This window comes from Danio rerio, chromosome 19 (genome assembly GCF_052040795.2).
Source record: "Danio rerio strain M-AB ecotype USA chromosome 19, GRCz13ab, whole genome shotgun sequence".
NCBI lineage: Eukaryota > Metazoa > Chordata > Actinopteri > Cypriniformes > Danionidae > Danio > Danio rerio.
Genome location: NC_141039.2, coordinates 32,625,322 through 32,644,759, shown reverse-complemented (window position 1 = coordinate 32,644,759; position 19,438 = coordinate 32,625,322). Strand labels below are relative to the sequence as shown.

General features: G+C 35.6%; 1 protein-coding gene across 13 annotated transcripts in view; it reads left to right on the top strand.

The window, feature by feature from the left end:
• bag6l (BCL2 associated athanogene 6, like) overlaps nucleotides 1-15,965 on the top strand; it is a 37,536-nt gene extending 21,571 nt beyond the window's left edge. For 6 of the 13 annotated variants that reach the window (XM_087294970.1, XM_087294968.1, XM_087294966.1 and 3 more), the window contains 8 exons: nucleotides 2,340-2,442; nucleotides 4,027-4,151; nucleotides 4,227-4,361; nucleotides 4,451-4,519; nucleotides 7,536-7,721; nucleotides 9,569-9,676; nucleotides 11,155-11,301; nucleotides 14,092-15,965. In XM_087294970.1, the coding sequence (XP_087151096.1) occupies nucleotides 2,340-2,442; nucleotides 4,027-4,151; nucleotides 4,227-4,361; nucleotides 4,451-4,519; nucleotides 7,536-7,721; nucleotides 9,569-9,676; nucleotides 11,155-11,301; nucleotides 14,092-14,187 (969 nt within the window). In that variant the 3' untranslated portion in view covers nucleotides 14,188-15,965. Of the gene's footprint in view, nucleotides 1-2,339; nucleotides 2,443-4,026; nucleotides 4,152-4,226; nucleotides 4,362-4,450; nucleotides 4,520-7,535; nucleotides 7,745-8,944; nucleotides 9,483-9,568; nucleotides 9,677-11,154; nucleotides 11,302-14,091 lie in introns of those variants that run through there. The other 7 variants (XR_015516188.1, XR_015516186.1, XR_015516189.1 and 4 more) reach the window with 3 other exon arrangements.
• The last annotated feature ends 3,473 nt before the right edge of the window (nucleotides 15,966-19,438 follow it).

Below are 19,438 nucleotides of genomic sequence, written 5' to 3'. Positions count from 1 at the left end.
AGATATGGAAAATGAAAAATTATAATAATAAACTATAGAATACAAACTGTTGCACTCATTGTAAAGTTTTATTGCTGTGAGTTGAGAACATTAATTATAGAGTAGAAACAATTTTACTTAATCCTCCTTTACATTCATCCAGTTGCTAAGACAAGGTGTTTCCCGCAAGTGCACAGAGACTCCCAAATGCCCGCAAATGAATGATAATCTCTCGCAAACCGGTCGTTAAATACATTGCACACCCCTCTCCCCCACATTCCTCCTAGCTCTTCAGATAGCCTATATCGCGCGCAACTCATCCCCACCGTGAGTTTAATGAGGAAACTAAATCCCATCACGTTTAATGAGGAAACACGCTAAACTTGGAGGGCTCATGCTGAAAGACAGAGTAATGCCCTGTCTTTGACAGCTCGCGACTTCACCAGAGACTTTCTGAGTACATTCACAAAGACACCAATACTTCAATTTTAATATAATTAAGATTATACTCTTATTAAAAGTCTACCATGTAGCCTAAGAAGTGATTTTATTACCTTAAAGGAACACCGAGTCACGAAATGAGTAGGATTTTCTTATTGTTCGCCATGCGGTATCAACTTACAACAGTAGTCGAAAGTTAAAAATGGAACACCCGAAATTGCATGAAACTTTGGAGAGCCTGGTGATGCGACTAATTGTTTTATACTGAAACTTGCCTTCAAAAAGTGCTTCCTTGGTCTTATCCACATGTCTTGTGTGTTTAACACACGTCCACCACAACAGGAAGTAAAAAAAAACCCTACAACTGTGTTAATTGCGTTAATTTTTTTTAACGCGTTAATTATTTAAAATTAATCGCATGCATTAACACACTAATTTTGACAGCGCTAATATATATATATATATATATGTATTTGTGTACATATTTCATTCGATGCAATAAATCATATTTTACCAGATATTTTTCAAGACACTTCTATACTGGTTAAAGTGACATGATGATGTTGGGATAACTATGCAAGTCATTGTATACAATGGTTTGTTCTGTAGACTATTAAAAACAAAAATAGCTTTAATAATAATTTTGTCCTAAAAATGGTGTTTAAAAAACTAAAATCTGCTTTTATTCTAGTCAAAATAAAACAAATAAGACATTTTCCAGAAGAAATAATATTATCATGCATACTGTGAACATTTTCTTGCTCTATTAAACATTATTTGGGAAATATTTAAAAAAGAGAAAAAAATTCAAAGGGGGGCTAATAATTCTGACTACAACTGTTTATATAAGTAAGAATTATTAGCCCCCTTAGTTTTCTTTGTTTTTTAAATATTACTTAAATGATTTTTAACAGAGCAAGGACATTTTCTCAGTATGTCTGATAATATTTTTTTTTCTTCTGGAAAAAGTCTTATTTGTTTTATTTTGGCTAGAATAAAAGCGGTTTTTAATTTTTTTAAAAAACATTTTAAGGTCAAAATTATTAGCCCCTTTAGGCTATATTTCGAACGATAATCTACAGAACAAACCATCATTATACAATATTTTGCCTAATTACCCTAACCTGCCTAGTTAACCTAATTAACCTAGTTAAGTCTTATAAATGTCACTAAGCTGAATACTAGTGTCTTGAAAAATGTCTAGTAAACTATTATGTACTGTCATCATGGCAAAGATAAAATAAATCAGTTATTAGAAATGAGAAAATCTTCTTGGTTAAAAAGAAATTGCAGACATGGAATAGGCGATTAAAAAAAAGAAAAATTATGTTGAAAAAAAAGTGTATATACAACTAGAGTTTTGACACATTAAAAAATGTGGCTAAGAAATAACTAAAATAGTTTTTTTATGTTATAGCACAAATAAAGAAATAAATAAACGGGCCATTTGATACAATCTTTAGTGTTTAGCTCTGTATAAGTCTAAAATTCAAGACTTTAAAAGTCTTAAATTTGATTTGATTAAACCAGCAGAAACCCTGATATAATCTCTAGTATAATAAAAACAATTATTATAAACATTTGTTAAAACATTTAATAATTTCCAGTATTAACTCCTTGTAAATAAATTCAATATCTTTACTCTTGATCAGCCAAAAACTTAAGTGTTTCATGCTGGAGTGGTTTGAGGTGTGTGTGTGTGTGTGTGTGTGTGTGTGTGTGTGTGTGTGTGTGTGTGTGTGTGTGTGTGTGTGTGTGTGTGTGTGTGTGTGTGTGTGTGTGTGTGTGTGTGTGTGTGTGTGTGTGTGTGTGTGTGTGTGTGTTTGTGTGTTTGTGTGTGTGTGTGTATAAAAGTATAGTATAAAAAAACTTTGCGGCGTGAACAGCTCTTAACAGTAACTGTGCTGTATTTGTTTCAGTCTACAGTAACCGTTAGAGAAGGAGTGGACATCATTCAAACCAACATGTCCTTCCTGAGACAACAGTTCACTCGCATGGCTACTCATATTCTTCGCTGTACAGGTGACCAACACAACTTGTCCTCTTACTGACACCTTTACGCTTAAATCCAAAACCTATGACTAAGATATATGTGGGTATATAATTACAGTTCAAAAAATATATATAAAGTACAGATGTCATTAATTGAATACTTTAAAAAACATTAATACTTTAGTATAAGTAACAATTTACACTATTTACTATTGTCTTTTACCTGCCTATTAATAAGATATTACCTGTTTAATAGCAATTATCCTAATCCTACCCAATACTTAAACCAAACTACTACCTTACTAAATATTAATAAGCAACTAATTAGCAGTTTTTTAGATACAAGTCTTAGATATTAGTTTTTTAAATTGTGTGAATTTTACATTAAAATAAAGTGAAACCAAAAATGACAGTATTTTGCATAAAATACATGGTGTATTGTTTTTGAGCATGTTTTAACTTTGAAAGTGTTTGGAATTTTTGAAAGAATAACCCTGATTTGCAGTGAAAACACATGAAAACATTTGTTAGTTTGACCATTAGTCTTTTTCTGAAGAAAAAAAAATCTAAATGACTGTTTTTATTTGAAATTGAGACCTTTATAGACCATTTTTGAGGGAAGTCAACAAGAACAATGATCCTAACGCATTTCCTATTTCACATTTTTATTTTCCATAGCTTCTGAAAATCTAAAAAGGTCCACATATTGATAAATAATGTTATGATAGCTGTTTTAAAATCAAATTATGATTGAATTGCCTCTTGTTACAGTTAGGAAATAGTTTAACACCAAGCAGGAACTGTTCATGGGCCAAAGAAATCACCACTTGGAAATGGTCTTATGGATTATTTTAACTCAAATCCATAACTAATAACACAAGTGGTCAAGCACTCTCTTCATTTTCCTTAGCTATAAGAAACAGTCAAACTACTTGCTCTACAAACAAGTGTGTTTGTGTATACATAAAAAGTAGAATATAATTAGAAAATTTCAGTTCGTAACATTAAGCAGCTAAAAATCTGAAAATCAATGGAAGTTAATGAGAGCGGAAGGCTCGGGCTAAAAAAAATTCCAATTGCTGTGCCTGCTCATATGTGAAGAATAAAGTCAATATAAGAAGTCAAACCAAAAATTATTCAGACATCATATATATTTATTTCATTTATTTGTTGGTGGTGGATGCAGATACTACAGTAAAATTGAGTAAAGTAAACTGTGACATATTTTACCCAAAACAAATTTATTTATTCAGTGGACTAAAAACCAACAAGAGCTGAAGAAGCTTTTGCAGAAAGTAAATATTTGAGTTCAGCTTTGCATGAATCAGCTTGACATTGTGCAGTTGACTAAAGCCTCACATTGAGGCCCAGCAAAGTATTGATGGTTGTGTAAATATTGTCATGCTAGCAGTCTGAATTAGTTTTGGAGGATTGTGATCCATTTCATACTGTACCTTTCTATTAAAGACATTATCAAGATATTATAACTAAGATATTGTCAGCATTGCCATTTTCTAAAATATATAGAATATACTGTGATAATATTTAAAATGTTGAACTTGTTGGGAAAATATATATAATTATTTTATCAATCTCTTGCTTTTGTTTTTCTAGACAACACATTTGGCCAGCGTTTGCTGTATCTGTGCACTCAGGGTCTTTTTGAGTGTCTGGCCCTCAATCTCTACTGCTTAAGAGGAGAACAAAGAGCTTTGACCACTGTCATAAACCACCGAATTGTAAGATTCATTGATTCATCCTTCGAATGTGGTTACATTTATATGCATATCCTTCATATTTTGATCTTCCCTCAGAGGAGGATGTCAGCAGAAGTGAACCCCAGTCTGGTGAACTGGTTGACCAGTATGATGTCCATGAGGCTGCATGTAATTTTAGAGCACAATCCGGTCACTGAGGACCAGATCCAGCATTACGTCATCTATACGCAGGTACTTTAACCTCTCATTTAGATTTGTTTATCAAATGAGACACAAAAGCACAAATGAATATGTTTCTGTTGTCTTTTTTTCATGTACAGAGCGAATCTGCTCGGAGAACAGAGGCAGGTTCACAGTCAAGCCAGCAGTCACAAAATATGAATGTGGAGGTATGTTTTAGCAGAAGAAAGAGGCTGGTTTACCGTCATGTTTAATAATATGATTTTAAAATAATGCTAATTAAACCTTATGTAGGTCTTTGGAATGTTATTTTTTATAATTATATTCATACATTTTTATATACTGTACATTTGAAGGCAAAACGATTAGCCCTCCTGTGATATTATTTTTTGTTGTTGTTGTTTAAAGGAGAGGATTGTTTTAGCATGACAGTTTTAAACTAATTTCTTTTGACTTTGCCATAATGACAATACACAATATTTTACTAGTTATTTTGCAGGAGACTACGATTTAGCTTTATGTGCAGTTTAAAGACTGAACCAGGTTAATTAGCTTAACTAGGCAAGTTAGGTTTATTAGACAAGTCATTGGACATCAGTGGATTGTTCCATAGCCAATCAAAAATAATCATTTCTTAAGAGGGCTAATAATATTAAGCTTATTTTTTAGACTGTTTTCATTTAAAGACTTAAAACTGTCAACTGTACATACTTTAAAGACATTTCTCCCGAAAATGAATAATGTCATCATTTAATCACCCTTGACTCCAAACCTTAAAAATGATTAAAGAAGATATTTTGAAGAATGTTGGAAACCTGTAACCACAGACATCCAAAGTAGGAAAAACACATACTATAAAAGTCAATTTTTACAAGTTTTCCCACACTAAAGGCTGATTTGTACTTCTGCGTCAAACGCCGGCGTATGCTTCGTTGCTGACACATTACCCTTCGCCGTGGCCGTCGGCGTCGCTGACATGCACTTCTCAAAAAATGTAACTACACGTCGCAACGACGCATAGCGCAAGCTCTGTGATAAGTTGGCTTGGTAGCACTGACGAGTCTGGGCGGGACCAAGAGCCGCGTGAATGGTGCGAGCCTGATGGAGCGATTGTTTACAAGTGTGGACTCCCGTGAAGGAGCTCCAGATGGAAAGTTTTGTTTTGTGTTTACCTCATGGTTAAAGTTGTTGCACGTCCGCCGGTTCCTGCCTCAAAATGAGCGAGTTTGAGTCACTTGTACATCCCGGAAGTGTTCAGAAAAGCAAAACAGAAGCGAAGAAACTCGACACAGAGGAACATTTATACCTCACTGCCAACTAGCGTTTCGGAACTGTTAATGCAGACCAACAGAGACAGCGCACAGAAGAATAAATGCACAGCTACGCGCGTTGCATGCGCCGTGGGTTACGCCGGTCACTTGAAGCAGAAGTATAAACCAGGCTTAAATATCCTAATTTGGGTCTATGGCTTTGGCTTTAAATATCCAGGATTGGAACAAATCAAGGGTAAGTAAATGATGACAGACCTTTCATTTTTGGGTGAATTAACACTTGACCACATACAATTCTGGAGATTTTTCATTCATTCATTCATTTTCGAGTGAATTATGCCACAGCGGAATAAACCGCCAAGCACCAACTATTCCGACATATGTTTTACATAGCGGATGCCCCTCCGGCCGCAACCCATTATTGGGAAACACCCATACAAACATGTAGAAAACCTACATAAAATCAATGCAAACTCCACACAGAAATGCCAACTGGCCCAGCCGGGACTCGAACCAGCGACCTTCTTTCTGTGAGGCAACCGTGTTAACCACTGAGTCCCTGTGCCACCCTCTCTGAGATTTTTTTTTTTCTATGACAAAATTTTAGTTTTAAATAGAGCAATTGCAATTTGCATATGTTTATCATACCTGGCTCAAACAGTTGGTATACAGCTTCAGTCTTTTCAGCCCGTATTATTTTATCTGTTACAAGCAGGAAAATTGTCTTATAATAACTGTGATAACAGTTATAATTGAGATATAACATGCATTTTTTATGGTAAAAATAAAACAAACTACAGTTTAAAAAGAGATTTTGTTTCAAATCAAGGTTGTAACAGTTACATCACATAATACTCAACCATTACTAATGTATATGTCAATGAACAATTCATTAAAGAGATTCTTCAAAAATGTGTCTTCTTTAGTCAGTTCTAGCATTCTTAGTTTATCCAGAATTGGGCAACTTTAATTTTAAAGGACGCATTAATTTGGGTAAAAATGTTTTTTTTTTTCTGAACTTTAAAACATTAACCAGCACATATGGTTGTATCATTAATAAAACTTTGTTTCTTGAGCACCAAATCATACTTACGAAGGATCATGTGAAACTGAAAACTCAGGGTATATGCAGGAATCCTAAAGGTAATTTCAATATCTTTTTAAGACTTTTTAAAGACCCTTCTCAGAATATTTCTCATCTCATCGCCACTTCCAGTTCTAATCAGTATCAAATCTTTAACTTAATAAACAGTTGTTAAATAAATCAGTGGAGCACAACCATGCAACAGAACTCTGATAAGCTCGGAAGAAACAAAGCTTGAAATAATAAATTACGTAGTTGTTTTTAGCGACAGGCTTAAGCCACTGTTTAATCTAGTCTTTCTTCAACCAGGAGTATGCAAACTTACATATTACCATTTTGCCGTCTGTTTGGCTCTATGATGACTAGATGTGGAGAGCGTCACATGACCTTCCCACGTTTGTCGCAAATTACGCGACATCACCCAGACAGAGGAGCTTGGCCTGAACCAGTCGCGTGGATGGAAAAAAATAAATATATTTAAGCTATTTTGGAGTCAAACACTTTGGACAGTGCTTGAATAAAAATTAAACCTCGTAAAAACATGATTAAAACTTTTTTATATCTTTTAGGGCCTAATTTTCACATAAATGATTTATCATATTTTAATACTTTTTAAGACCCTGCGGACACCCAGACAATTATGCCGAAAACTTCATCTTTGACATCACTGCAATAAGTTACATTTTCAAATTGCAGTAATTCACAGTTTTGTTTTTCTTTGACTAAATCTTGCTTTGTTGACAAGAGACATCGAGTTCCGTCATTGGTCGGTGTCCTTTGTGTAAATCTGTCTGGAAGACATCTGGGTGTGGGTTTGCACTGTAAACTGTATGCGTTGATGGTAATATGTGGTGATCTACTGTATTCCAGGAGGGCCTGTCTCCTGCTCCTGCCACCACAGCAGAGGAAGCGCTGAGATCCACAGGAGACACTGATGGAGATGAAGCACCCGGCAGACCATCGGCAGAAGAGACACGAGGAGCCGTAGCCATGGCAACCACAGAAAGGGAGGAGTCAACTGGAGAGGCAGAGCCATGGGCGGCAACCGTTCCACCTGTAAGACTCCATTGTCTTAAAGGGTCACGAAACACCAAAACACATTTTTTGAGCTGTTGACAGTCGTATATGTGTCCCACACTGCTAAAAACACTATTAGGACACCTATATTTCACTAAAAAGTGTAAATTGGTTGTTTTTGCGTTATTTCAAGCAAATTTGTACTTCCTGTTTGAAACGAATTTTTGAAGCTGCGTCACGGTCATGACATAATAGCGTGTATTCCAGCGTGCAGACTGGGCGTCTGTGCCAGAGTGAGTCTTATTACGTCTTACAGTGTGATACATTAATGCATGAGTAAGGCTTGGTTCAAACCAATCAGCGCGCTCTATTGTGGAACTTCATTAATATTCATTAGTGTCACCGTGTTTACGCCACAAAGACGCCACGTTGTGTTGGCAAAACAAGCGTGAAGTGTTGCTTTTATAGTTTGCTGCCGTTAAGTTTCGTTTTCATTTTCTCTCTGTGAGAGCTCAGTCTCACGTGTGGATTAACAGTGTACGCGACGCTCGACAACAATAACTTACGTGTCTGAGGATTATTGTTTACCTGGGAGCTGTTCTCATCTGCAAATGCTGAAATCTGGATTTGCTTGTAGTATTCTCTCCATAAAGACGCGGCTCTAGTTGCTGGTGATTGTCCTGTCTCTACAGATTTGGTAAGTGAGCGACCAGTGCTCTTTGTTTATTCAGTTTGTTCGTATCGAATTAAGTTAACTATTGCACTGAGTGCAGAAATGTAAGCACCGCATTTTGTGACCGGAATAACACACGCGGCTTTCTGATGCTACCTGCCGTGTGCATCTAAGTTTCCGGGAAATGCGGAGTTTTTTTCTCTCTCATTCGCCGTGCGGTATCAAACATTGCATGAAAAATACACGCTTGCAGCAGTTCCTTGAATCAAATATCTCGTTTGTCGCGAGAGGCATGAATGAATTCCCTGAATGAAAGAGCCAAACTGCAGTTAAAGTCCAACTTTTAATAATTTGGCAAATAATTCGACTACAGATGTCCATGTAAACACAGTCACATTGTCCGCTGTGGGTGTGTATTTTGACTCTGAAACTCGCGCGTGCACAAATAGACACTCCCACACCATCCCACTTTAGTTCCTCCGACACTCCCCCCTAAACAGAGCTGGACACGCCCACTTTTCTGACTTTTTCCAAAGTGGAGGTGTGAAAACACCCTGCTGAAACGAGGGGGTTTCATGGCCCTTTAAAGATTGCAAATAGTAGTTGACGTTATTGCATTATATACAACAGATTTGTAATTGTAAATTCCAATGTACACTAATATAGTTTTTTTTTATAATGGGATAAATGATTAAAAAAAACGTTATAGTATAAAATGACAAATAGAATATTTATATAAATGTTAAATGACAATTGTTCTGGCCTACCTTTAAGTACAGATTATATGAAAGAACACGTGATCATGCTAAACTATATTAAAGTTTCAATTATTATTATCTGACAAGTGGTTAAAACCTTGTGATTTGAAGAATATCTGCAAATTATAAAGATTCAAAATGGTGATTTATTAGTAATTTTTGGCTGCATTATTATTATGTCATCAAATCATTTTTATTTTAAATTTGCCTGATATTTTTGTGTTGTTTTGTGTAAATAACCCGTGAATGAGATTTTAATTCTCTTCTGCAAATGATGGTCAATACACAATTTCAATACACCAAAGGACACATTCTAATGCACTGATTTGGTTTAATTAATAAAACTTTATCATTGTTTTATTTTTCAAAGCTTCAAAACTCTTTTATTTATGACCTTTATCGTCTCTAGTTTAGTAGAAGTAATGAGAAGGTTTTGTAATCTTTCTGTTAATCAGGAGTGGGTTCCCATCATCAGACGTGACATGTTGACCCAGAGGAAGATGAAAGCACAGCCTCCTCTGTCTGATGCGTATATGCATGGGATGCCGGCTAAGAGGAGAAAGGTCTGTATTTCACTGACATTTACTCAACTAAAATGCCAAAACACTTAATCAGCACTATATTATATCCATATTACGGCGTAATTTACACTAGTGCTTTTTTTTCACACTTGGCATCTGCATAACTCTAGCACCTTTGACTTTTGAGTGTTTCCAAGCCCTAATTTAGTTTGGAAACACTGGTTTTCCATTTCAGTGTAGATAAACTGAACCACAGACTTTAGAAAGCCGTGGCTGTCCACAATCACTCTCTGATTGCTCTTCTGGACTGTTGCGTATCATTTTTAATTTTTTCAAAAGCCCCTCTCATTTGATCATTACACAACCACTAGACTGCAAGTGTGGATGTCATATCATATCATCTTGTGTTTTATGCTGTATACACGGTAAAGAAATGCAGGGTTCCACACAATTGATTTGACAACATGAAGGAATTACGTTAACCTTTTAGTTAACCTTTTACAAATGGAAGTGGGTTGAGCATAAAGCAACTTAATTGTAACAAGAATTGAGTTGTTTCAGCTTATTTTAAATAAGTTGTTTGGACAAACAGCAAATGTTTTTTTTGTGTCTAGTGTTGATGAAGATTCTTCTTTCTTTTAGAGCAGTAAAATGGATGAGAAGAGGTTTCATTCTAAAAACACTGTTTTCAAACAGAACCCACTAGTGTAAGCGCAGCCTACAAAACTGTTTTGCTTAGCATTTTAAAAGTTTCACGTTTACACAACAACGTTTCTTATGCATTCTAATTTTACATGTCTGTGAAAACATCCAAAAATGCTGCATTACTTACACTAGGCCAGTGTCTGGCACTGTCACCTAGTTACTCCACTGTTGTTGTGTTTGTTTGTGCTTGCCTTTAATCTACACTCCTCTAAATATGTACTACACATGCACATGACATCATCATTTAAAAAAAATATTCTTGACTGTTTTCAGGTGTTTACATGAACATAATAACAGTGGCATTTTTAAAACCTTTCACTTTGAAAATGCATAAAACTAAAAATGAAGTCAGGCAAATCGGCATTGTCATGTAAAGTTTCCAGTTTTTGTCCAAAAATGTTGTGCTTAACTTGATGATAACCAGTTTTAAGGTATACCGTGGTTTGGAAATGTCAAGGTTTTAAAACCGCCAAAGTTTTCTGTTACACCATTGCTAAGGTGTAGATTTTTTATTTATTCTTTAAACGGTTTTATTTAGCTTTTTAGGGCAACAGTACATCCAGCAGAAAATGAACCTCTACATCAAAAGCTACTGGTCCAAAATACTTTAAATGTTTCTTAATATAAAATATATTGTGTTCAATGGGGAAAAAAGTTGTTGTTTTTTACCCAGACATTTAAAAAAGAACTTATTTCGGAGCAGTAATCACTATACCGTGAAACCGTGATAAATTTTATTCAAGGTTATCATACTGTCAGAATCTTATACCGGCCCATTCCTGGTTTAACTCCTCTAATCTTTGTTTGCTTTACAGACGGCACAGGGGGAAGGACCTCACCTCTCTCTTACTGAAGCCGTGAGTCGAGCTGCCCGGACAGCGGGAGTGCGACCGGTTACTGCCCCAGACAGCCTACAGGGAGAGCTGGAGACCCCAGAGCTGCAGGAAGCATATGCGCAACAGGTGAACAAAACCTATCTATTTTGAGAAGCCTTTGTCACTAATTAAAAACCTCATGTCGAGAGTTTAGACATCCATATGTTTAGTTGGAGTAACTGAGGCACACGTTGTAAAGGCAACACCCTCTTCTGAATCAAAGGGGGAGGGGAGAAGAGGCTCAATTGTATTTAAAGAGACACTGACGAAGCAGCTTGTATTTGCTTCCGAACAAAAATTATCATGCTAAATGTGTAAGAATAAATAATCAGCAGAATCTGAATAAGCGTATATATAAGCGTCTGCTAAATGACTAAATGTAAATGTAAATATATATATATTAGTGCTGTCAAAATTAGTGTGTTAACACTTGCGATTAATTTGAAATATTTAACGCGTTAAAAAAATTAACACAATTAAAGCAGTTGCAGTTTTTTTTATTTCCTGTTGTAGCCCACATGCGTTCAACATGCAAAAAAATACGGATAAGACCAAGAAAGCGCTTTTAGAGGGAAAGTTTCAGTATAAAACAATTAATCTTGCATCACCAGGCTATACAGCGTTTCCTCCAGAGTTTCATGTAATTTCGGGTGTTTCATTTTTAATCTATTGACTTTAACTGCAGTTCAGCAGTTCACTTTCATTCAGCAACATATTGTTCATGCCTCGTGACTATTATTGGATGAAAATATGAAGTAAGGACTGCTGAAAGAGAGCTGTTTTAAATGAAATTTGATACCGCATGGCGGTATTCAAAAATATCTGCATTTCGTGACTTGGGTAGTCCTTTAAGATAATCAAAAATGGCTGTTTACATGGTACACTCTTAATCAGTATTATCTTAATTATAAAATCGGAGTACTGGTGTCTATGTAAATGTACTCAGTGAAAGTGCCAGATGATGTCGCAAGCTGTCAAAGACAGCCCATTCCTCTGCCTTTAAGTTGATTCCATGCACCCTCAAATGTTTCGTTAAGTTTGACGTGTTTCCCCTTACACGCAACTTTTGTAAAGTGTCTGCTACATGTTGCTGTGTCAGAATCCTTGCTTGTAAAATACAGCCATACTATAGAATGCTTAGTTTAATCAAATTTGATGAATGCGATCGTGCTTGTTGATGAATCTGAAGGGAGTCACTCACCGGGTGGCTGTACTGCGCGTGTTGTTTTTAAATGTCTGTGTGCGTTTCCTAGCAACAAGAGCAAACGCCTAATATTGCAGACGGTGTCTGTATTCCGCAAAGCTGTTTAGAATTAAATGTTTGTTGTGACCAAAGTCCCTGTAAGAAGTCTGTATCTTTGGTACGTGCCTTTAATGTACCCCTTGGTGCTTCTTGCGTCCTTGTCACAGCACCAGTGGCACCAAAATTAGGCACCGAAATTCTTATGCTGATTCAGTGATTCTGTGAGAGATTCTTGTGAGAGACTGTTCTCACTCTCAGGTCACATCATTCAAAAGAAAAGGCTCGCATTGTCCCCCGATAATGTCAACAGACTGGACTGTCCTAGCAACTGGCTGAATGTAAAGGAAGACTGAGCAAAATAGTTTTTACTTTATAATTAATGTTTTCAACTATCAGCATTACAACTTTACAATGAGTCAATAGCCCCTTTCACACAGTGATACCGGTAAATATCTGGAAAATTTCCGGAAAGACTTTACCGGTATTTTCAGAAGAGCGCTGTTCACACAGGCGAGGACGTTACGGAAATTTTCCGGAAAAGAGCATTCACACATCCATTCCAAAATACCGGTAAATTCTGACATCATTAACCACAAATGAGCTTTAAACGGCTGCGCTTGTATTTGTAAACATTTTACTAAATTACAAACTCTGTGGATGATCAATATTGTGAATATGTGCGTGTGCAGGCGCTCACAGGCTGTTTCACAGGCACACGCAAAGCTTGAAGGTAAACAAACAACGGCTTATCATAAGCATCTCATCGATGATTATTTACACAGTTGGCATTTAAGAAGAACATATAAACGTAATCTGACTAACTTCTAGCAGCTAAATGTGTCTGGAAAAATATTCAAAGGCTTTTATCCTCACAAACCGCGCGGACGTAAATGCGTCTGACTGTTGTGATTGGCTAAAGCAGACGTCTCACGTCAGCACGTTCTAGACGTGCACGCGCTTATTACGTGAATCTTCCTTCTGCATTCACACAGCGCAGCATTCCGGCAAATTGCTGGAAATGTTACAACTTCTCTTTCCGGAAAATAGCCAGAACGAATTTACCGGTATTTTCAAAAAGGACCTGTTCACACATACAACCTTTCCGGAAAATTGCCGGCAATTTTCCGGAAAGGTCTGTATGTGTGAAAGGGGCTACTGAGAATCGTTTGTATTCAATACTTTTTATTATTATAATTTTCCAATTTCCATATTTGCAATGCCTGTATTTTGGATATATATGTAAATGTGTGTGTGCATATATATATATATATATATATATATATATATATATATATATATATATATATATATATATATATATATATATATATATATATATATATATATATATATATATATATTGTAATAAATATGGCCTTTTGCGATTATGATTAATTGCAAATAAAAAGTGTAATTAATCATTTGACAGCACTAATATATATATATATTTGTTCAAGTTTTAATAGTTTTGTTTGTATAATTTTGCCGTGTAATGTGTGTGTGCATTGTTTTTGTATGTTTGTTTTTTTAGGTCATTTTATTAAGATCACCATGGTCAATTAGTGATCCTGCTGTCTCAATGGAAATCCTCTGACACCATTTTAATCCACCATTTTTCCCCACATGTCTTTCAGGTGAAGAGTGACATAAAGAAGCGTCTGAGTGACGATCCAGACTACAACCACCAGCGCTTTCCCAACACACACAGAGTGTTTTCTGAAGACGCCTGAACAGACACAGCTTTTACACGCTCGTGATCAATCAGCTCTAAAAGTGAACGGCCTATAGCGCCTCATGCGTTGAGGGAAAAACCCTGTTTTAAAAACATCTGGCGTATAATTCAGATTTCTGCCATACTACAGTGTGTGGATGGTGACTAAACATAGAGCCTGGTCATAGAGACACAACAAACTAGACTTTATTCCTTCTACATGACAAAATCAGCATCTTATACTGTTTGTAGATGTAACCAGTCACTGAGAGGATTCGTGTATGTCTCTGTCCATTGTAAATTAGATGTACATTGTTGTAATAAGTTGTTTTAATATTGACAATAATAACAGGCACAAATATAGATGATCTTAATCATTTTAGCTTTATTCAGTGTGTAGATAAAAACAGGCACAAAGATGGATATTTACAGGGTCCAGATGTAGATGTACAGCACATTCATTCATCACTGACGACTGGAAGGATTTTAGTCATAGTGACGCCGTACACTGCAAAAAATGCTTTTCTTACTTAGATTTTTTGTCTTGTTTGTAGTCCAAATCTCTAAAAATTCTCAATCTGATAAGAATTTTCTAGACAAGCAAAACATGTTGCCTTGTTTTAAGAAATAATCTGCTAATATTAAGGGATTTTTTACCTTAAAACAAGCAAAATAATCTGCCAATGGGGTAAGCAAAATAATCTTATGTCAAAAGGAAAAACAAGATTATTTTGCTTACCCCATTGCTTGTTTTAAGGTAAAAATCCCTTAATATTAGCAGATTATTTCTTAAAACAAGGCAACATGTTTTGCTTGTCTAGAAAATTCTTCTCGAATTAAGAACTTTTAGATATTTGGACTACAAACAAGACAAAAAATCTAAGTAAGAAAAGTATTTTTTGCATTGTATAGCTGATATTACTATTATTGCTAATTATTTCTTGCATGCCAAAATAATCATGTTGTTCATGAATGTGGCTGTTAGGAAATAAAACAAATCTAGAATTACTTTTAGTTTAAAAAAGGGCTGTCTGCTTCTGTTTATTTTCGCCGTTAATATTTATGACCCTGAACAACAAAACCAGTTTTATGTTGCATGGGTCAACTTTACGGGGAAAAAAGAAAATGGGTCAATTAAAAGTTTAAATATTATGACAAAAATGACTTAATTTGGCATATTTAAAGGTGATTTTCCTCAGTATTTTGATTCATTTGAACCAAGCAGCAACCTCCCTCTCTCCCACGGGAAGCCGATATGGAAGTAACTGAAACTGCAATTCAGGGATCACCAATCTCGTTCCTGGAGGTCCGGTGCCCTGCAGGGTTATGCTCCAACTTGCCTCAACACACCTGCCTGGGTGTTTCAAGTATACCTAGTAAGACCTTGATTAGCTTATTCAGGTGTGTTTGATTAGGGTTGGGGCTAAAATCTGCAGGACACTGGACCTCCAGGGACAAGTTTGGTGATCCCTGCTCTATGACAAGTGTGAGGGGGGGTACATTTTTTTATAGCCCATCCGTTTGCTTTTTATTGAGTTATAAAAAGTCTGCATAATTAGGGGCGGGGCCATTTGGATGGCAGCTAGGTCGCTGTCATGTCACCTCAGCTGATTCCGGCTGATTAGCTGCTGAGCTCGGCATATACATCGTATTTTATGTGGCTTTACACAGTCAATTGCCTTTTGGAATTCTTTCCTACAATTATCAGATGATATGGCATGCTGTGTGTACTTAATTGTGCTCACATACTATTCAAGTTGCTTCTGTTTCCCAGGTGAATGAAATTATATACTTATACCATCTCTATAAAAGTGTTTTATTTAAAATAATTTATCATTTTTATTAGAACTTGAATGTACATCAGATTCTGGCAGACAGATTAGCTGTAGGCTCTAGAAGTCATCTGAGGCGTTGTCATACAGTGTTATGCTGGATTTCATAAATAGCCTTGCATTTACTAACACAGACTATATTTGAAGGATTTGGAAGTAATTAGCTTTTTCCTCCTGTAGAAAAGCATCATAAGAACAATGTTCAACGGCTCAATGTATTACAACAGTGTTTTAAAAGACTACACACTTTATTGATATAGTACACAACCAAGCACATGTGGTTAGAACGCAAACGAGTCACGAGTAATTAAGCGTTTCTCCCAAAGAAAAGCCTGTCTAAGCAGATCCTCGATTCCTAGTCCTCAGATTCTAGATTTTCAAATAGTTGTGTGTCTGCCAAACATTGTCATATTCTAACAAAGCATTTATCTGTAGAAAGCTTATTTATGCAGCTTTCAGATGATGTATAAAACTCGGTTTACAAAAATTTTACTTTATGACCTCAGTTTAACTTATGACAGGTTTTGTGGTCCAGAAATGCTTCGCTATAGTTCCTTTTAAAAACAAACTTGTTTTTTTTTTTTTCAAGCTAAAGTTGAAATGGTCAGTTGAATTCAATTGTGAAATACTGAAAGGTACAGTATAACATCAAATGATGCATAAATAATAGTTTTATTTTAGGTTTTTAAATGAATGGAAATTGTTTACTTAACTGTAAATCAATTCTTCCTGATTTAGGCTTAATTTCCAAAGCTGGTACTTTGTAATTTTATCTCAACAAGAAATTTACTATATTAAATAAACATATCAAGAAACTTAAACTGTATCTGAATGAGTGAAATCTTGGTAACATGGCTGTCAAAATACACATTAATACTATTCTGAATGAATAGAATACTCTAACTATTGGGGCCTTCGCGAAATGCACTATGTTTAACATTTGGCATGCGCACTACTCTAGCGTCTTTGACCTACATAAACAAATTTTAAAATTCCACAACCCCGTTTTAGTTTGGAAACACTGGTGTGATATTTCAGTATAGACAGACTGAACACAGACTTTAGAGTACCGTGGCTGTCTACAAACACTCTCTGATTGGTCTTCTGGACTATTGCGTATCATTTGCTAATTCGTCAAAAGCCCCTCCCAATAATTACACAACCACTAGACTGGAAGTATGGATGACGGTAAAATATGTGCATACTCATTAAGCGTGAATGGTCACATATCTTGGGCCCTATCATACACGCGGTGCAAAAAGGCACAAGATGTGTTTGCCCCGACGTGTTGCTATTTTCAGACCAACAAAACCTTCATTTTCCTATTTTCCGCCACGTTGTTTAAATAGCAAATCCATTTGCGCCACTTTGTGGACTCGTGTTAAGGCGCATTGTTGGTGCGTTGCTATTTGAGGAACTAAAATAGACTGCTCAATAATCCAGCTAAAAGCAGGGTAAAATCCAGCGCAGAGCGCATCAGTTGTGCGCCTCGCTCACACATTGCTTAAAACACACATGATGTACAGCAATACACAAATATCTTTGCAAATAAAAAAGAATTAAAGGATTAAAATATTACAATAATTATTATTATTTTCTACATAAATATGAAAACCACTGCTTCCATGCCTTCTTCATCTCGGTGGGCTTTTTCAGTTTGTTTATGACAATCTGCTTCTGTATAACGTTATTATTCTTAGCAGTTTTATTTATTATATGCTATATATATTTGTTTTATTAAAAACAAGCTTAGATTTGTCCACCTGTCAGATTTTAGGCCATATGGGGCACAGCATGTGTATTTGGATATAACTCAGTTGTTTGAGCACACTTCGTTGTTATTGTTATTTATTCGTTTGCTGGAAATTAGAACTGAATTTAGAAATAGTTTTGACAAATCTTTGCGCTTAACAAACTAAATTAGTTATGTATAGGCTAATGGATTTCTGTGCACAACATGTTTCCTTATCCACGAAAGAAAGTGAAAGTAAAGGCCGAATCTTCGCGCTGTAGATGCTCTGTTTAACTGTTTTTCGCTAGTGAAGCATTACATTTTTCAAATGTGTCATCGCGCGACGCAACTGACTCTTAAAGAGAATGAGAGATGAGGCTCTGATTGGTTTATTCTCAAAACACATCTAGAACTCATTAAGAGAATGAGCTCAACCCTGTTAGACCATGCGCTGCGGCGCAGAGCATATTTTCCTGTGCTTAAAATAGCAAAAGTGGATTTGGACACGCCCTTAATGCTTTTGCACCCTGAGCTTTAGACTTTGCACCTAGATCGTAAAAATAGAGCCCCATGTGTTTTATGCTGTATACACTGTAAGAAAGGCTGGGTTCCACACAATCGATTTGTGTTGGGACAATGTGAAAGAATTAAGTTAAGGTATAGTTGTTAAATTTAAGTGAACTGAACAAAAGAAAACTTCAGAATTGAGTTGTTTGAGTTCATTTAAAAAACGGTAAATTTCGAGCAACGTGGAAATAAAATGTTGAGAAAAAACTTCTGAAGATGTTCTGAAAAAAGTTGTTAATTTTGAGAAAAAAATGTTGTAATAAAACAATAAGAATAAACCTATCAAATTGAAAAAGTATTATTTTGTGAAAAAAAACTCAAGTTTTAAGAAAAATATGGAAATAAAATGTTGAAAATGAACTTTTGAGAAAAAAATGGTTGAAATAAAACATTCAGAATAAACAAAATCAGAATATAGCATACATTTATATGGAAAAACTCAAGAAACGAGGAAATAAAACATTGAGACTAAACATTAAATTCAGAAAAAAACCAACACATTTCCGTAAAAATCAACACATTAAACCTTGAGAAGCTGTTGAGAAAAAAACTCAATGTTCTGAGAAAAAAAGTCATTCAAATTTTAAGAAAAAAAGTCTAAATGTAAATATTTAAATTTAAAGAACTGTTGAGATAAAACTAAAATTTAACCTTTTGTGATTTTCTCTTTTTTTTGTTTGTTTTGTTTTGTTTGTTTGAGCCTCAATAAACCAAACCAGATGATCTGAATATTTCTGCAACAGAGAGACCAAACATACAGTACGGATGTCAATATGCGTTTATTTGTCACATATTCGCACAGTATTTTGGGGTGGTAATAGCTCAGAAATGATCACACCAGAACAACGAACTCACGGCCATGTTTGTTTGACATGAATCCCTCAACAGATTCAGACTCTTTGCAAGTGAATCGCACGGATTGCGGAGTGACAACGTTTCATGCTTGGTTAATCTAAAAGCACAAGCACTGGAGACAGAGATGAGTTCTGACTACTTTGTGACAGGAAGTCCATTAAACTGCTCTATGACTTTTATTACAGGAACCTAAAGCAATTGACGATACTTGTTAAAACAGATTGTGGTGCGTTATGATCCCACAGTCAAATATTGAGCAAATGATCAACGTGGAAGAAAAACAA